This window comes from Homarus americanus, unplaced genomic scaffold, assembly GCF_018991925.1.
Source record: "Homarus americanus isolate GMGI-L3 unplaced genomic scaffold, GMGI_Hamer_2.0 scaffold46608, whole genome shotgun sequence".
Classification (NCBI taxonomy): Eukaryota; Metazoa; Arthropoda; class Malacostraca; order Decapoda; family Nephropidae; genus Homarus; species Homarus americanus.
Genome location: NW_024723450.1, coordinates 19,038 through 39,184, shown reverse-complemented (window position 1 = coordinate 39,184; position 20,147 = coordinate 19,038). Strand labels below are relative to the sequence as shown.

Below are 20,147 nucleotides of genomic sequence, written 5' to 3'. Positions count from 1 at the left end.
CATCCAATATTTCAACAAGAACAAAATAGTAACAGCTGGAGAAAGATACTCAGTTACTCTCATCAGACTCTGAATCAGAATATGCCCCTAGGAATGACAACCCACTAGGACCTTTTGATACAACATTCTGTACCTCATCTTTTACCACAGATGTACTAGATGAAACTTTATCAACACTTTTATCTGATGATGATAAAGGAACTACCGGCTTTGATGTGTTCGGTAACGGTACATCTGTTAATTTAGTTGATTTGGGTCCTTTAGGTTCATTTGTGCTTTTATCCCTTTTTGTTTGTGAATCTTTAATTTTAATCATGCCTGCCAGCCTAGATTTCATGTTACCCTTTTTAAATTTATCTCCAACACTCAGCGAAGAACTTGTAAGGACATCGGTAACTTTGGTATCCTTTTCTATTTTGATTTTCTTCTTTAGTGGTTTTTCTTCCTCTAATTCTTCAGGAGCAACTCTTTTTACCATTTGTCCTTCTATCATTTCATAACCAAGTGCTTGTAATGCTGCTAATCTTTCTGCTTCCTCCACTTGTTCCTGTGTCATCTTTCGTTCAGTTTCGAACTTCTCTGCAATTTTTCCAAGATCAATACCTGCATGCCGATCATTCATTTCACGTAGATCTTCAAGCGACTCCAATACTTCCATCTCGTACTGGGATTGTTGAGTTCGGTTTTCTAACAGCAACATTGGGTTGGACTCGATCTCCTCCCTCGCTTCACGCTCCTCTCTCGCTGCTTGTTCCTCTGCCAACTTTAATGCTTGGAAATTGCGATGAGCACCAGCCTCAATGACATAATCTGTGCTCTCTGGATCTGTCCTAAAAGATATTTCAGCAAGACATCCTGGGCACTTTATGTAGAAACGATAGATTCGAACACCGAGATAAGTCATGTTTTCTACATCCTCTTTCCTGGCATTAAATTTCTTTCCTTTGGCAATATATTCCCCACATGTATAACATTTGATATTGCAGGGAACCATCAACCTCACAGTAAACTGGCGATTCCTTGGACATCTTGCCCTAGGAATTTTAGATGGGTCAAAGTCTGGAGGATAGTATTTGTTAAGGACTTTACGTTCAGACATTTTTTCACCTTAAAATGCCACGTACGGCAACGTGATCCTCCTCTTAACAAGCAAGTGTGATCAGCAATACCTAACAGCTGGCATGCGAAATGATGTTGATAGATGAGTTACGCAGCATTAGCAATATGCAGCCAATAACTCCCCCAGATGACACAAACACTACGTCAGCCTCACCACCAACACCTCCGGATGTGTTGGCTCATATTATATTCTACGATTATGTCAATATAAGAATCAAATGTATCCAAAAGCATATATAACAATCTATATCTCATATAATTACAATTTAAATCATAAGTGTTTACCAACATTATAGTTTAGACAATTGAAAGTGAGTTTGTGAGAGAGTGGTGCAGGGGTCGGGACAAGTTGAGTCGCGCATGGTCACAACACAAGATGGCGACTCACTGACCGCGGCAAAACGTTTAATAGCGGCGTCCATCACGAGGCCATGAGAGGCGGCTCACTGCACCGCCACCGAGATGGTAAGGCCTTATACTGTTTCATTAATAAACAAAATATACAACCATAATTTTCTTTGTAGGGTAAACTAGGTCATAAAGTGGGGTGGGAGGGAAGGTAGAGGCAAAACACCGCCAACATAAAAGTGAGCCAAGTGTTTCTTCTATCGTAACGTGGACTAATTATCAGTAATTTAGTAGTTATCGAGCACAGTAATGCTGTTACCTTAAATTAACAATTATTATGTGAGATATTACATGCCACAATGTGATGCTGGAGCTGTCAGGTGTTTTGGTTGTGTTGACTAGAGAAAACATGTCAATTATTGAAAATAGGGTATTAAAGAGAACATCGTAATGTAATTTCGGTTAATATATAGGACTAACCCATGAGCTAGTCATTTTTCTTACTGTTTATTTTCTTACATTATTTTCATCGGTGAGTTCTGATATGACAATCATTTATTGTGGAACCCGCAACACAGTAAATCACTCCACCTCCCGGGCTGCCTAGAGCTGATACACCATATCATATCACGTCCAGAAAATGCCTCAAATTTCACCATATCATTTTACTTTACTTTTTACTCTTATCCTCTTCGCCACTGATCGGCTCGTTAGCCGCTTGGGCAATCGGTCACGTCTCTGTTGCTTTTATTTTTCTTATATCCTCTTCACCTATTGATCGGCTCTGCCCCCCGGTAAGGAAGTTAGGTAAGGTTAGGTATGTTTGTTTGGTTAGGTTGGTTAGGTCTTTTTCATACCCGCAAATGTTAAATAGCATTTATTTTTTAAATATCCATTTTTTTTCTATATTTCCACAAACTACAACATTGTCCACTATAATATAACAGTGAAAATCCGGTGTTTTCATAATTTTTTCCCATAAATTTTGCTCACTGTTGAGTCCTATATAATTACCGTAATTTCTGAGAACACCATTACCACTGGAAGAAGTTGATCGATTTTTTTATTTTTTTCTACAGATGTTCTTATCATTATAGTTAGTATTTTAAAAGATGTGACAACTTTCTATTTCAATTATAAGTATTTTTGTTTAGTGTTTCTCTATCTAAGATCATAAATTACTTGTAGTGGGCAGGGTATGAAGGATGAGGAAAATTGTGGGGTAAAACACAGTAAGGAACTCATCATATGGCACTAAAATGATCTTTCTACGTACTTTGTACGTGAAGAAGTTAATTATTTACCTTAAATACGGCTCCTAAAAAGCTGCAGTCAGCGTGTGTTGTCGTCTGCTGTTTGTTTAAATCCAACCTGCACAGTCCAAGCGTAGTCTCATGTCCACAAAAATTGACAAATTACACCATGACGCTTCAACAAAGTTGCTTTCATTGGTACCAGATATCAAAATAAGTACAATAATTTCTGTTTAATATGGCAGGGGCTCCACCTCCCAGCTAGGAAGTTAGGTAAGGTTAGGTAGAATTCTTTAGTTGGTTAGGTCAGTTTCTAGTAAATGTTGCTTATTTTAAAATATTTACTATAATGATAAGAACATTTGTGGAAAAAATTAATGAAATCAAACAACTGTTTCTAGTGGTAATGCTGTTCTCAGACATTTCCATGAAATTTACAAGAACCTAATAGAGCATGATCTAACCAACCAAAGAAACCTACCTAACCTTCCCTAACTTCCAAGCCGGGGGTCAGAGCCCCAATATATTAAACAGAAGGTACTTATTTTGATATTTGGCACCAATGGAAGCAACTTTGTTGAAGTGTAATGGTGTAATTAAATTTTTATTTTGTGGACGTGAGAGTACGCTCGGATCAAGCGGGTCAGTTGTAATTTTTTTAAACAAATTTGGTAGACAACACACATTGACTGCAAATTTTTTGGAGCAATATTTATGATAGTTAATTAATTTCTTCATGGACAAAGCACATAGAGACATAATTTTAGTGTCATGATTAGTTTTTCCACAATGTTTTACCCCACAATTTCCCTTATCCTTCATGCATTGCTAATATATATATATATATATATATATATATATATATATATATATATATATATATATATATATATATATATATATATATATATATATATATATATATATATATATATATATATATATAGAGAGTATATATATATATATATATATATATATATATATATATATATATATATATATATATATATATATATATATATATATATTGGTTGTGCATTTATTTATGCTTATAATTAAAGTAAAAAGTCGCTCTTATTGCTTGTGAATTGAGTCTACCCACTCAGCGTCCCTCTTACTTATCATATCATAACATCATAATCATATATTTTGCCACCATTTAAACACTTATAATATCTATTTAATTATCAATTTCCATGGTACTTCTGGTTGGGCTTATTGCCGGAAGGGGCTGCCTAGATAAATTATGACCATAATATATTCGCTAGCTATTTCATGAGCCTCATCACGCATCTCGCCAAGGCATAACTCTCACCAATATGTCAAGGGTTTGAGCCTCGGCCCAGACACACATGAGAAGGGTGCTATCCAGTGTGACCCTCACTACCAAACATCACAGGTTTCCCGGTCCCCGGTTTCCTCCTGTACTAACACTGGATAGAGCGCCCAAATGGCTAGTAGCTGATAAGTGGCCAATACGATATAACAAAGCGTCACCCAGGTGTGATTGCTCATAAAGTTTTTCTCTTTGGTCGAATTTAACCACAATCATGAGCCCTAAGAGGAAATTTAGTGACAGTGCGCGTGAGAATCATAAAAAAGTGCTTACTATGAGAAGTTTGGAAGAAAAGGTCAAGATACAGTATTAGGCTCACCTTTTGCTCAGTAAATCATTTAACTCAGAACTACATTGTTTATATGGAAGTTTGGTGTTAATAAATCAATTGTTTAATTTAGAAACCATTTATAACAAACTTATTTATTATTGCTTTATTATTAGGGAGTACAGTAATGTACTACTGTACTCATTGTTTTAGCGCCCTGCCATTTGAACCTGTTGTTCGTCCACTGTGTTATTGTTATCCCTCGTTTAATGATAATTTCACTTGACGTTAGGTTTTCAGTAACGCAACCCCATTGATAAACAAGGGATATCTGAATTAAAGACAACTTTCTTATCGCTCGACAACTGCAAATCGATTTCAGGTTTGCTATTTTCTCTTTTAGTATTGTATGTGTCAGTGTTAGTCTTTTATTTATTTTGTATTTTACATAATCAAAACCTTCATTTATGTTTCCAGAGCTTGGATCGTCCATGCGCACACTGCAGAGAAGGACGTGTGCGCCCCTTTCAATTTTCTCTGGAAGAAGCAGTGTTGCGGTGTGACAATGTGGAATGTGACTCCCTATTATTGTCATCACCATGGGATTGTGTAATTACTCGGAATATAAGGGTGCAGAACGCACATCGATCATCATATTTGGGTAAGTTTTTGTCAGAATTACTAACTACTGTATAACTACTGTATAGTACTACTACTTTGCTGTCACGGAATCCTAACCTAACCTAACTATAGTACACACACACACACAATGCAAAGTTATTAATTATTGTGAATACGTATTTCTGAACACAATATGTAGGCAAATTAACAGTGTTCTAGATCTTTAGATATTAGTTGAGTTATGTTTCATACATGAAAAACAATGCCTTCACATGCACAGAAAAGTTGAAAGAAACTTCACATTATATATATCTTATATCCCTGGTGTAACATTTGCCATCTATCAAGCTCTTCGGAAACCCTTTAATGTACTGTCACCCTCACATTGCTTTTATTATACCGGTACAGGTATATGTAATGTACTTGTGAACGCTCATAGGAGCGTTATTGGTTTGTGCTGGATAATAAGACCCTTGTCATTGACTCGATGAGTATAATTTGGTCAAAACCTGTTAAAGAACAATTCACATACAGTATAACAAATGCTGGTATATCAGGACACACAGTTTGAATAGTACGATCAATATACAGTACATAACCTATTAACCTCTTAAATATAACTCGTATGTTACAACTGTTGATACATCAGGACACAGTTTGCATAATATGATCATTGATCAATATATATTTCACAATCACACTCACGTTTTGGGGTCTAGGGTTTGACCAACGAGAGCGAATAATATCTTCCGGGAAACTGTTATTGGCGAGAATCAAGATGTTGCCTTTACAGTAGACGGTGATAGACTGTCCCTCTGTTACAAGCTCCATCTCGCCTTAGTAACATGTGACCGGCGCGCCATTTAACACGTCAGCAAAGTTCGTTGTCAACACTTTTTTTTCCTCTCACTCTCGTCTAGTTTATCTTACTGTGGCCATCCCTCTCCTTTCTCTCTTCTAGTTTATCTTACTGTGGCGGTAACAGTACTAATGTATGTACTTTCTGTTTACAGGACGTCGGCAGTTTTGGGGGGGGAGTACTAGTACAGGTAGTTCTACCAGTGGTGTGCTATCAGATATTAAAAGCCCAATACTAAGTCCTGCCCAGTCACTGGTATCTGTCACAGATAAAGAAGTGGAACTGCTCCTACAAAAGTCTTATGCACCTCCAAAACCCAGTAGGAAAAATAAGAAATCTTCAAGGAAATATCCTCCTGCTGCCGATCAAACTGAAGTTCCTTCACAATCTCAGCCTCCAGAGGTGAAGACTGATTCAAGCTGTGACGGTTTCTTTGAGTTGCTTAATAGTCTTGATTTGGACTTGCCAACACACCCTGCCAAAAAGGAATCAGCAACTGGCACATCATGTGATGATACTGGACTAGAAGTTGTAAATGCAGAACTTGAATCCTGGATGAAAGGATTTGATGTAAAGGATAACACACTCACAGACAGTGTAGAAGACCTTTCCAGTACAGAACCTAACTTGTGTAGTGTTTTGCAACAAACTGTGATTGATTCAAATAATAGAGAACAAGAAAGACATATTCCCAGTCAAAGATCAGCTTTTTCTCAAATAATTACAAGTACAGGGAAAAATGGACTTTGCAATTATAATTATAATGAGGAATTTGCCAGTAATTTAACAGGTAATTCTTCATCAGTAATTGAAGAAATTTTAGATAATCCACAAAGTTTAGTGGAGAAAGGTCAGAAAATTGATAATAATAAAGCTAAGTCATTAGTTTGTGCACCAAATGATTGTGCTAAAGAGGAAGTGTCTGCGTTGTGTGATTCTCAGTTTCTGTCTCCTGCTGCCTCTGCTGCTAGTGATGACAGTGGTTACAATGAAGAGGACGCTAACAAAGGTTCAACTATTACTGTGCCTCAGCTGCAAGAGGAAAGTGCCAAGTTTTCTTCTTGTTCAGGATCTTCTCTTGGGTCATTGGGAGATATAGAAACAAGCGAAAATTTTAAATATAATTTAGTTGCAGAAACTTCATCATATGATAATTTCAAGAGCCTAATGGCATCAGACTTGAAATTATCAGCACCTCAAGATCCCCTTCAATTTAACATTCACCCAGCCATGGTAACAGTTGAAAAAAGTGTAGCTGTTAATGAACAACAAAGCATAGGATCAGAGGCTTTGGACTCTCAAGAAGAAGCTGTATCAATACCAGTTAATGAGCCCACCAACAATGAAGAACTAGCTTTAACTATACCAGAAGGGGAGAGAGAAGCTACTAATGATCCAGGGGAAAAAGAAGCTACTAATGATCCAGGGGAAAAAGAAGCTAATAATGATCCAGGGGAAAAAGAAGCTACTATTGAACCAGGGGGAAAACAAGCTACTAATGATCCAGGGGAAAAAGAAGCTACTATTGAACCAGGGGAGAGAGAAGCTACTAATAATCCAGGGGAGAGAGAAGCTACTAATGATCCGGGGGAAAAAGAAGCTACTATTGAACCAGGGGAGAGAGAAGCTACTATTGAACCAGGGGAGAGAGAAGCTACTAATAATCCAGGGGAGAGAGAAGCTACTAATAATCCAGGGGAGAGAGAAGCTACTAATGATCCAGGGGAAAAAGAAGCTACTAGTGATCCAGGGGAGAAAGAAGCTACTATTGAACCAGGGGAGAGAGAAGCTACTATTGAACCAGGGGAGAGAGAAGCTACTAATAATCCAGGGGAGAGAGAAGCTACTAATAATCCAGGGGAGAGAGAAGCTACTAATGATCCAGGGGAGAGAGAAGCTACTAATGATCCAGACCTTGAAAAGCAAATTGCAGAACATAATCAAGATCTTTCAAGGTTGTGCAATGTAGATGAAGAGGCTCAAAGTATTTATTCAGTGTCAAGAGATGGCGGAACATTGATGATTGAAAGTGGTGCAGATTCAGTTACAGATCTGTCCCAAACATCTGCAATTCATGAGCACAGTGAAGCTATTGTTAGTGAGGCTTCTAGTCATTATGGGCCAACATTACCCTCAGATATAACTGAAAACATAGAAAATAAAGCATCATGTTCAGATCAGTCTTCTGATACTTTATCTCTCTGTTCAGTAGCAAGTTTTAGTGATGAAAATGGAAGTATTAAATCCAAAGGGAGAGGAAGACGTGGCAGAAAAGGTAAAGCACATCAAGGAGGTGTTGGAAATGTTAGCTCGTCTGACTCGAATCAAGAGACCAGTAGAGATAATATGCCAAGGGTAAGGGGTAGTGGTCAAGGCCATGGTAGGGGGTCAGGTAGAGGAAGGGGGAGAGGAAGTGTGAATAACTTAACTGGTTCACAAGAATCACAGCCCAACAAGAGACCAAGGGTTCCTATTGAAATGTCAACCCGCCAAACAAGGCAGCGCACTGGCACCATTGAAGTCCAGGCACCCACATCCTCCAAAAGTCGACAATGCAGCGAGACCACATCAGAAGACAGTTGTGATGGTAAGACAGGACGGGGTCTTTCATCACTCCTACAGGTACCAAGTTGGCAGTTCCTTGAACGGACAAACAGCCAGCATAACGGAAAGTGAGTATTTGTGCATGTTTATTTCATACTGGGGCCTGAAAAAAATTATATCCTGGTTTTCAATAAGTCAAACATCTTTCAAAATAAAAAGGAAATTAATACAAAAAAAGAAATAAATAAAAAATGTAGAACAGTAAAAATCTTCATTTATACTTCTTCCTCCTTAGTCCAGTCTTGTTATAAGGTGTAATTTTGGTTACCTTTGTAATGTCAACCTTTTACCATTAATTATCTCTGGCGTCATATGACCCTGGCTGTTGCAGCGCTGAGATACTGTAGTATTCATAATCATTCATTTATTCTTAATATCATGAATACCAGGATGTAAACTGTTACTGGGGATATAAGGACAAATATAAAGGTTGCACATCATGGCATACCGGGTATTTGTTTTTAGCGTTAGATTGTAAAGAGCTGTATACAATATGAAATGAACCATCTCATTTGGATGGTTACATAAGAAACCCCTCTTATCATAGATTTCATTTTTCCTATACTTTTATCTTTAATTTGATACTTAATTCATTTTGTATCTTCAAATTTAAGGCTCGTTTTGTATTACGGCTGCTGACTGGGTAACTGACATTTTCAGGCCCAGTTTCTAAAGATGGTGTTAATTGGAGACATTCTTAAGTACAAGAGAAATGTTGAATAAGGTCATTTGTAAATAATTCTTAGTACAGATATTTCCTCCAATGTGGGAATTAATAATTGGTAACTGTATTCATAAATTCAGGAATATTGTTGTGATGTTCATATTGACATTTTATTTATTTTTTTCCAATTAGCCTGACCAACCTGAGCTTTCGCAGCCTGCTGAGTGGTGAGTAACAGCTTTAAGTTATTTTACTTATTTTATAGTTATGAATGTGAGTTTACATGCCCCATTTTTGATGTTAGGAAATTCTAAACACGGAATTAATACTTGAATTTTTATTACGGATAACGTACGTATGAGTGGAATTGAGTGAGTGAGGAGGAAAAGATCTGAAAGTGACGTATAAAGTTTACCTTACTGTAGATCTTACGCTCATGGCATTGTGTGGTTATGTGATTTATGCAAACATCAGTTCCTCAGTGTTCAGTACAGTATCAATAATTTCTTAGACCACTACATTATTATATTCATTACACTTATATATTAGGCAGAATCCCGATCTGTATCTACAGTATTTTCTTTCATCTTACAATATTGTACTAAAAAACTTACAATTTTCTCAAATTCCCGCCTAAATCCTTTCAGTTTATTTTCCCTTCTAAGAACTGATTCATTGTTACTCATTCAAGCTATGAATTGCACAACCAGTTCATGGAGAATTCATTAGAGGCTTCCTCTTTTTACCCCTTGACTACTGTACCAGTACTGGACTGTATTCACATTCTGTCGTCCATGTCACACCAATTAATTTGTCGTCTTTGATGTGTTTCTTCCATCCTTATATATTTTGACAAGAATTTGTTTTATTATGTACCCACCATTTTTTACTCATTCAGGAACACTTCATTACTTTGCCTCTTTTATCATTGCCAATGTGGTTCTTTACCCATTTTAGATAGTACCAATTAGATTACAGTACAGTATACTGCTCTCACAGATACTTTTCATAGCTGATTCCAATGTGGCACTGCAGGAAGGATCTGGTACCTTCCTCTCTAGTCTTCCCCAGCCTTATATCAGTGGTCACACAGGTGAATGAGACAGTTCTCACTGGGGTTGCAAGTAAGACAAATTTGAAGCCAGAGTGCCTAGTTCTTTTACCATATACTGTACTTTTTTGTGATAATCATTGTACTGTATTACATTGTCAGTGTGTTGATTTATATATGAGTATCATTTGCACAATAACGATCCATTAAATTTGAAAGGAATTGATGTAAGCATTTTTCATACTGCATAACCAATAAGGTATTTAGGGTCTTAAAATCTTGAACAGACTCAATTGCTTTCCAGTGGATATATTATGTTGTTCCCCGCCACTGTAATGAAGTGTACATTGAGTTAGCAGATTTTTTTTTTTTTTTTCCAGAAATGGATTTCAATTACATTTCTTGTAATATATAAATATAAAGCAATGCCAAATGAGTTATAGCCCCTTGGATTTGGCAGTGGTGGGGAACTTCAGACCTTGGTACTGTAGTAAGCACAGCTTTAGATTTGTGCAATTCATGTCATAAAAAAGTGTGGGAGATCAGATTTTATTTTATTTTTTAAAGTTCTTTGAAATGGAATCTCAAGAGAACTTGAGGGGTTGCTTTTTATAGTACAGTAGTAGTAAGAAGACATTTAAAATACTGATTGAAGAACTTTGCCCAAATTTTTATAGTTGGGGAGTCTTTAGTTACCAAAGCTTACACTGAAATGGGAGTCTTTATACCAAAGTATACACTGAAATGGGAGTCTTTATACCAAAGTATACACTGAAATGGGAGTCTTTATACCAAAGTATACACTGAAATGGGAGTCTTTAGTTACCAAAGTATACACTGAAATGGGAGTCTTTATACCAAAGTATACACTGAAATGGGAGTCTTTATACCAAAGCTTACACTGAAATGGGAGTCTTTATACCAAAGTATACACTGAAATGGGAGTCTTTAGTTACCAAAGTATACACTGAAATGGGAGTCTTTGTACCAAAGTATACACTGAAATGAGAGTCTTTATACCAAAGTATACACTGAAATGGGAGTCTTTATACCAAAGTATACACTGAAATGGAAGTCTTTAGTTACCAAAGTATACACTGAAATGGGAGTCTTTGTACCAAAGTATACACTGAAATGAGAGTCTTTATACCAAAGTATACACTGAAATGGGAGTCTTTATACCAAAGTATACACTGAAATGGAAGTCTTTATACCAAAGTATACACTGAAATGGAAGTCTTTATACCAAGTATACACTGAAATGGGAGTCTTTAGTTACCAAAGTATACACTGAAATGGGATTCTTTGTACCAAAGTATACACTGAAATGGAAGTCTTTATACCAAAGTATACACTGAAATGGGAGTCTTTAGTTACCAAAGTATACACTGAAATGGAAGTCTTTATACCAAAGTATACACTGAAATGGGAGTCTTTAGTTACCAAAGTATACACTGAAATGGAAGTCTTTATACCAAAGTATACACTGAAATGGAAGTCTTTATACCAAGTATACACTGAAATGGGAGTCTTTAGTTACCAAAGTATACACTGAAATGGGAGTCTTCAGTTACCAAAGTATACACTGAAATGGATTAATAATTTCAGCCATTTTTTAATTGTGAGTTTTATTATTAAGGTTGTAGAGAGTCACAATCTCTTCTATGTTCCAAATTATTATAATATAGACCATAACCGTGCAGGAAATATTAGACCCATTACTTACCAAATTACTGTATATCTGTTTCAAATTGAGTGTGGCTAATTTGTGTTATATTGACTTTTGGTGAAACCTTGCCCAAAATAGTTTCATAACTATTTACCTCACCCCATGTTAGATTGTAAGAGCCTGATGGGCTAATACTGTACAGTGGTCACAAGTACAAAAGGTGAAGCAGATGGCCTTTCAGGAGTGTTTTGATGATACAGTACATGAGTAAATCATAATGGGATAAAGTACAGAGATCATGGTGTGTGGCACACATAGTAAGCCTTGGTAATATAAACTTGGGTATAGTTGACCTTATGGCTGAAAGAATGTTACACACTATAAAGTATTTGTTTTTTAGTATTTTTATAAGGCCTTTTACATTACAGTACTGTTCTTGCCTTAAGTGTTGGTAATGTGTGGGTTGTCACTTGACCTGCCATAGTAAGCAAAAATCCACCCTGATATATGCTAACAGGGTGTCAGAACCTGATATATGCTAACAGGGTGTCACAGAACCTGGTGCTATATCTTGGGATTTCATAGTAATGGGATGTGTGACTTCTTGTCATAATATGCAGTACAGAGTGCTGTATTAATAATACCTGGTGTCTCAGCATTACTGAGATCTAGTTCCTCCCAGGCATCCTGGAGGTACACATGTTGTTAATTGCTCAAGCGTCCAAGGTGTGTATTAATTGAAAGTTTACTAGATTCTTGTTTGGCTGCCAACTTGGGATAGTAGTCACAGGAAGGTGATAGTAAGGTCAAGGTTGGAAGTCTGGATAGGAAGTTGTATGTTGTGGACAGTGATGAGGTACTCGGGCTTGGCATTGGTAAGAGAGGTAAAGGCAGACTGGGAGTCTTGAGGACAGCTGCATGACAGAAGTGATCTACAGTACAAGGTAACTAAACACCCACGAGGTCACTCACTGGTATTTATTTAGTCATACAGTATATGAAGGCATACTGTGTGCACATTGACTCCTGTCATATACAGTATGGCACATCCACAGCTCATACCTCTTGAATTATCTATCAAGGCATACACAGATAGTTTCAGAAAACAGAGAGAGCTTTAAGTAGGAATAGAAGGGTTTGAGATAGAGGAGGTATTTGGGTGAAGTTGAGGAACTTGAGGATGGCATATACAACCTCCCAGCATTATAAGATGTGGGCAAGGAGGGATGATAGGAGTAGGAATGGTACAGCTGAGGAGTATATAGTAGGAGGTTAGCCTGGCTCTACTGTGTTAGCACAGGATTGGAAAGGCAATATTTATAGTGTAGAGCAGGAGCCAGGTAGAACAATATGAAGTACTTGGTTCATGAGAGCAATACTTGTGAAGCATAGTACTTTATCGTGTTGATAACGGGTGGACGTAGGACAGCCGAGGATGGCTCTCATGACCGTTTTATGTGATATTAAATTTGTAGAGATGCTGATTAGAGACATGAAAAAGGTGTATGGCATAATAGTCAACAAGTTCAGTACCTTGTACAGTATACTGTATCAGGGATAGAATGTCGAAGCTATAGGAACATTGACTCCCAGAGTCTGGTCTTGAAGCAGGAGGTGTACAGCTTGGCCCAGGCAACAGTGGGGACACCCAGGTACCTACAGTTCATACACTGATCAGTGATATTTTATGGACACTGAATGGGTTAGGATTTTTAATGTGCTTATCCTCCTCAACCAGGATTTTGTGAGAACTCTCTGAGTGGGGGTGGGGGGGGATTGTAATCTGTTTGTTGACTTGGGGATCATACGCATATATCATCAACATAACTGAGGACAAGCTTATGTCACAGTTTAAAACCCCTAATGAGCGTATTCAATAAGACAGCCAGTGTGCAGCTAAGTGCCCTACCTGCTGGAGAACTCAATTCAAAAGTCTTTGTTGCACTAAGGACATGGAAAACACCTTACTTCCTGTTGAAGAGACATCCCTTGAACCACTCTGATGGCCATGTCAAAGGTGACTTTAAAGATCAGTGAAGGGAGTGTAAGTAAGAAGGGTAGTGTTCAGGACAGGACAGAAGCCATAAAGATGAGGAAAATATTAGTGAGAGGTGAAGTAGTATATATGATGGGCCAAATTTTGTAAGACTAAGGTTTTGATTTTGAAATGGTGGTACTTTTGACCGTAAATAAGGTAGGGTACTAATGCCAAGACTCATGTTGTAAGAGGTGGAGCAGAGGGTAAATATACCTGTGCATTGGTTCTTTGGACAGAGTGGGTTATGCCATCATCACCAGGTACTTTGACTTTACCCTTAACCCATTGAGCGAAAGGGGTTTTTCTCAGCTGAATAAAATACCTACGTGCAACATTACTTAAAGGGTTAAGGAGAGCAAGACATTACTCTTCTGGTGTTGGGGAGAGTCCTGTTGATACCATCAATCTAAGTACAGGCCACTTTGATATTGAATTATTAAATAATATTGATAATAATAATAGGGTCTGGTAAGGAGTTAACAGTGGGCTGAATGGACCATTGAGTGATAAGTTAGCAGCAAACCTTTGAACCTAAGATGCCATGATCCATGCTTTCAGGTCCCAAACATAGAAGGGCCCTTGATCACAGGGCTTGAGGAGTACAGTACATGGGAATTCAATAAAGGTGTTATATACATGAAAGACTTCATTAGTGACATTGGTTTACAGAGGCTAGTACTGATTGTTCTGGTCCCGGGAAAAGCATCACTACTGACATAGGTGACCAATCCATTACAGTGTTAAGCATGTTGCCCAGGAGATTTGGGGACGTGCTACATTTTGTAAGAATGGGGAAAGGTTCTTGGATATATGTAATAATGCTGATATGAGTACTGTACAGCATAGGCATGATACACAAGGTTGTTAATGCTGTATGGCTAACTCAGGATGTTACAGGAGAGGCTTCCAAATTGTTCAGGATGAATTCAGCTGTCTTTACTGTATTTAGGGGAGTTGTGTCTCTGGTCAGCTGTTGTACACTCAGAGATGTTTATAGAGCCATGTGTGAACCGAACGCTTGTTTTTTGATCTCAGGAGGAAGGAGAGTTAGGTAGAGCCTGTCAGATGCACTGAATGTTTCTTAATGATATAAGGGAATGAGGTGGGGAATACAGTGATGAAATTTAGCTGTGGGTTATTATTGAGATTAAAGGGGAGAGTTAATTGAGACTATGGTTATTTCCACTCCCCCAAACTGCCATTGCTGGTACACTTTCTTCAGTATTCTGTATATACTAAACACTGAACTTGACCGAAGACTCGTATGTATATTAATGGTGTCTTGTCAGAGAGCCTGTGATTTGGTGATAGAGATGCCAAACCCCAGGTCTTTCTTTTTAAAAGTCATGCACTGGTTTTATCTCACAGATAAGTGTGAGGGATGTGGAAACCCAGGCTTTAGCAGAGCACTTATATGACAGGAGAACATAAAAGGGGTGGTTAATGAGGATGGCACGGCAGTGAAGGGTTGAAAATGGGTGAAAGAAGTCTGTTTTATCTGTTTATTTTGGTCATTTTACAGCATAGTGGAGAAAGGTTTGCAGGAATTATTTTTTCCTTCCTGTTTTATAATTTTTATTTCATTACTTCTAATGGGAATTTTCCTTAAACTTGGCTAGGCTTTATACTACACTTAATGAATTTGTGTATGAATTATCTTTGATAACTTTAACATAGCGGGAGCATGTGTGTAACTCCATCCCTTTTTCTCTTATGGCACCGAGTATATTTGTAATGATTCTAACTTGAAATATGGGTGGATAAGGACTATACAGTCAACCCTCACTTTACGCGATTAATATAACCCACAGGGTACCGCGGTAAGTGAGAAACGCGTAAAGTGAACAACATAACATATGGGATTAATTGAAATAGAGACCGGGCCGACCCCCAAACTCCACTTTTTGACGACACACAACTATGTTGTAAAAATTTTATCTTAACTTTATAATGGTATGCACACACAAGTAATATAGAAGAGGTTAGGTTAGGAAAAATAAAGGTTAAGTTAGGAAAAATAAAGGTTAGGTTAGGAAAACTAAAAGTTAGGTTGAACACTTACGTTAGTAGAAGAGATGGGTCGGCGTACGGGGATGGAGGCTGGTTCCGAGGCAGAGGGCAGGCTACTGGCCCTCAGGTGAGTCACCATCACTGTCATCCACACTTGTCAGGGCCTCCCTGACAAATCCCTCAAAGTCATCTTCACTGTCTCTACCTCTGTCACTATCACTGGCTTGGGCTGGCTGTGGTGGGTTGCGGGCGAAGAACTCTGTTATGCTTTGCTGACAGCTGGTGTTTATGTTATCGTGATAAACCTTGAAGTAGGGCTCCATAGTCTGCAACAGCTGGGTAGTGAAGATTTCGTACCTGTTTGCATCATGGTCGTCGGAAAGGAGGAGCTTGATTTTCTCAACACACTCGATGGCACCCCTAACATTACTATGGGATAAGCGGTGTTCTTCTTGGGATGACGCACCACCTGCCTCTTCACTGACGTCATCATCATCTACCATCTCGTCGGTAGTCACATCAGGATCCCTTATCACCGCCAGGATGTCGTCGTTGGTGGTCTCGGAGAAGCCTGCAGCTGTAACACTCTGCACAGCTTCTCTGGCAAGGTCCACTGCTACTGTAACAGTCTGAACCTCACCAGTCACAGATTGACTCTGCCTTACGCCCGGAATGCCTTGCAACACATGTCTCCATGCGTGACGAACAGTTGCTACAGACAGCTGATCCCATGCCTCCACCAAGAAGTCCACAGCTTTCTTGATGTTAAATATTCTCCAGAATTGTTTGAAAAGTATTTTTTGCTCTGCCAACTGTTGATCCTCGTCTTCTTCGCTCTTGCTATCGGTGGTGGTGTCACTCAGGATACGCAACTCTTCCCTGGTGTTGGTGTAGTCGTTCAGGAGCTGGAATTTTTTTGTTGAGAATGCAGCTTTTACATTGCAGATTAACTCTTGGTCCATGGGCTGTAATATAAACGTAGTGTTGGGAGGAAGGAAGACCACTTTACGCCAAAGTGGACGATCTAACAGTGGGCGAAAGTGTCCTGGTAAGCTGTCCAGCAGCAACAAAATAAATCTTGAATGGTTACCTGCCGTCGCCAGAATTTCTTTTACACGGGAACTAAACAGAAACAACAAACCAGGAGAGAGGGGGACAGTGTAGAGAACATCCACTTTGCGCGGTCACAGTGGACATTTAGCTTGGTCATGTCCATGGTTTTGTAGGCGTGCGGCTTGCGTGCTGTGTGGATCACCGATAACTTGAGCTTACTGGTACCGGAGGCATTGGTGGTAAACAGGACGGTGATGCGTTCCTTCTGCATCTTCCGGCCCCGAATCTTGCTGGCATTCTTTACAACGAAGGACTTGGAAGGTAGCTTTTCCAGAAAAGACCAGATTCGTCCATGTTAAACACCTGGTCGTCGGTGTACTGTCCTTCCTCCATAATCTCACGTAAAAACGGAGGAAATTCCCTAGCCGCAGCACGGTCAGCACTTGCTTCTTCACCACCAATGTTTATATTGGTGATCTTGTTCCGGATCTTAAACCTCTGTAACCACCCAGAGGAAGCATTAAAGGGTTTGGGCTCTGTAGTTCCCATCTTTCGTGCCACTGCAATGTACAGTTCACGTGCGTACTCCTTAACAGAGCGCGTGTCGACCGCCATGTTCCGTCGCGCCTGACGCACCAAGTACCTCACAAGTAATTTTTCTGTCTTGAGAAGCACCTGGTTGTGAAAATACTTGATCATAGAAGCACCTGTAGACTTTGTGATCTTCATGTGCTCCTTTATCTTGGCTGCATCCTTCTTTATTGTTCGAATCGTAGATTCATTCACACCATGCTGGCGCGCCAAATCAACCTGCCTTGTTCCTTTCTCCAACTCTTGGATGATGGTATACTTCACCTCGTAGCTTAAGGAACGTCGTGTGTTCTTTGGCTTAGTGCCGCTGGGTCCAGGTAAGGAAAGGTTTCTCTCTGGGGGTGGTGGTCCGGCGGAAGCCATTTTAGAGAACAATGGATGCACGTTTACACGGTCTGGCGTGGAGGGATGAAACTGGCGCGGCTAGGTCAAGGATCATCTTTCCTCCCTCCCTCCCTCCCCCGGGTGGACACGTCATAATACTTTAAGCCAATTACAGCTAGCAGCAGAGGGGGGTAGGGATGCATGGCCAATCACAGTCCGATACGTCATATGACGTCAGTGATAACGCAACAAAGACACACACTGCGCAACCTTACCGCGCGGCTTGCCCAAGCGGAGGGAGGAGGAGGGAGAGGCGAGAGCACAGGCAGGCAGGCGGGTGGGGCGAATCTAAAAATAGCGTCGCGCCGGACACTCTCCGCGTAATGGGGTTCACGCACCGCGTAATGTGAGCACGTTAGGTTCTGGCAGGCACCGCGTTAACGTGGAAACGCGTGGGACCGAATGTGGAGGCGTTGAAACTGTATGTATATATATATATATATATATATATATATATATATATATATATATATATATATATATATATATATATATATATATATATATATATATATATATATGTTAGCGGGAGAGAGAAGGGGAGAAGAGAAGATGGGAGTGCTTCATTTAGCACGCTGAAGGGGTGAGATGCAGTTTCTTAGAGCAATTTTTTAGGGGAGTCGTATGCATGTTTTTCTCAGCACATGAGGACAGTGCTGTCCTTTTTTAGGGGGGTCGATTGTAATATTCAGAAATTTCAGTGTAATTTCAAACGCCACGCCATTGGCGATACTGAGTTTTCAAGGTCGTCTGAGGGAAGAGAGCACTCCCCGCACATAGCGAGAGGTTGTGGAACTAGGCCTATATGATATTAAATGTAATTTGCCGAATTATTAATGATGCGATTCATGAAGTTAAGGGACTATTATTGAATATGGAATTATTATAGATTATTTATCAGTCTGAATAATGTTACGGGTGTCCCAAGGAGTTATTAGTTAGGCGGAAAATATGTCACATAGGCCTAAGCTAGCGCCTTGGAGAGACGCGACGCTGGCTGGTCCTTAGTCACGTGGAAGCATTCGGTCCAGCAAGACGTCCCTGCGCGTCAGTCACAGAAATAGTCACGTGGCCTAGTCACCTGTGCTGCACTATTGCAGTATAACAAGTAAGTCTCATTCGATCTCAGACAGGGTTTAGATAGGGCAGTGATAAAGTTAACAAGAGCTAACAGTGAGTTCATTTCAGGGTTTCCGTCAGAACCCACTTGACTGCGAGAAATTGACTGCGAGAGATTGACTGCCGTTTGAGACTGCGGTTGATGATTGAGGGTGGCGATTGTCGCCATTGGACCGATCAGTGTAGGCCTGTCACTTTTTAGCGGGGTATCAAAGGATCTCTTGAGGGAATCTAGCCGTCTGGGTGCCCAGCTGACGACGGACCGATCGTTGGGGTCATCAGCTCTCCTCTACCTCGGCTCACAACACCACATGTCTCAAGCAGCTTAGTGAAACCCTCTTGCTAACGGGAAGCTAAAGCTTCTCTCAACTGTACAAGGTCTGATTGGCTAACTCCTTTCCGTTTCATGGATGTACTGGGGGTAAAGTGAGGCCAGCTGAGTGATACAGGGCCGCACACTGGGGCCAAGAGTCAGTGGAGCTTAGAGGTACACTTTCCAAGGTGGAGAAAGGCTGATTTGGGCCTTAAACTACGGGTGCCTGTTGGTTGTGCCTTAAACGACTACGGAGTGCAGGTGGAATCTGTGTGTGTGTTAGGTTAGGAGGCATGGTTCACGGATATTGGACTCAGTAACTTCTTAATAATAGTGATAATATTTTTATGTGTAGGTAATACTATTTTTCAGTTACTGATGTTGTCTGGCTGTGTGTAGTTAATATTTCTTAAATAATTTTGATAGTATTGTTTTTTAATGTTTGTTTCACTAATTGATGCTAGAGAATGAGGGAACTGTTTTTCAGATGAGGTTCCTCCTCTGTTGTAAGTGATACTGTGATTTAGTTCCTTTAATGCATGTAATATTTCTTTATAATTTCAATCTCAGGTATAACCTTTGTTCCTCAGAGTAGTGTTTAAGTTAGGTTAGGAGGTGTGCATCTGTTGGGGTAGTACAATTTTGTGGAGTGCCCTGAAGGCCTACTCAGGGTGGAGTTAATAAGTTGTTATTTTTTTATACCATTTTCTCAGTGCTTGATGTAATTTTGTTGAGTGCCCTTAGGGCCTATTCATTGTAGAGTTATTAATTTCTAATTTTTTTAATACCATTTTCTCAGTGATTGATATTCTTTTGTTGAAAACCCTTAAGGGCTGCATCTGTTGGT

General features: G+C 39.4%; 2 protein-coding genes across 2 annotated transcripts; one reads left to right on the top strand and one right to left on the bottom strand.

Moving 5' to 3' along the window:
- Positions 1-7: 7 nt before the first annotated feature.
- Positions 8-1,299, bottom strand: LOC121863471 (splicing factor YJU2-like). The gene has a single exon (XM_042362147.1). The coding sequence runs from the start codon at positions 1,097-1,099 to the stop codon at positions 50-52; it is 1,050 nt and encodes a 349-aa protein (XP_042218081.1). The 5' UTR covers positions 1,100-1,299; the 3' UTR covers positions 8-49.
- A 177-nt stretch (positions 1,300-1,476) lies between these two features.
- On the top strand, positions 1,477-9,568 carry LOC121863470. Its single transcript, XM_042362146.1, has 4 exons — positions 1,477-1,584; positions 4,802-4,985; positions 5,959-8,476; positions 9,265-9,568. The coding sequence occupies exons 1-4, from the start codon at positions 1,582-1,584 to the stop codon at positions 9,305-9,307; spliced, it is 2,748 nt and encodes a 915-aa protein (XP_042218080.1). The 5' UTR covers positions 1,477-1,581; the 3' UTR covers positions 9,308-9,568.
- Positions 9,569-20,147: the final 10,579 nt, after the last annotated feature.

What these genes read in the sequence shown, in the direction of transcription:
- LOC121863470 (XM_042362146.1), top strand. An exon ending in ACATCGATCATCATATTTGG is followed by an intron (nt 4,986 to 5,958) that starts GTAAGTTTTTGT and finishes TTCTGTTTACAG; the next exon opens with GACGTCGGCAGTTTTGGGGG. An exon ending in AACAGCCAGCATAACGGAAA is followed by an intron (nt 8,477 to 9,264) that starts GTGAGTATTTGT and finishes TTTTCCAATTAG; the next exon opens with CCTGACCAACCTGAGCTTTC.
- LOC121863471 (XM_042362147.1), bottom strand. Translation starts at nt 1,099, where the DNA reads ATGTCTGAACGTAAAGTCCTTAACAAATACTATCCTCCAGACTTTGAC.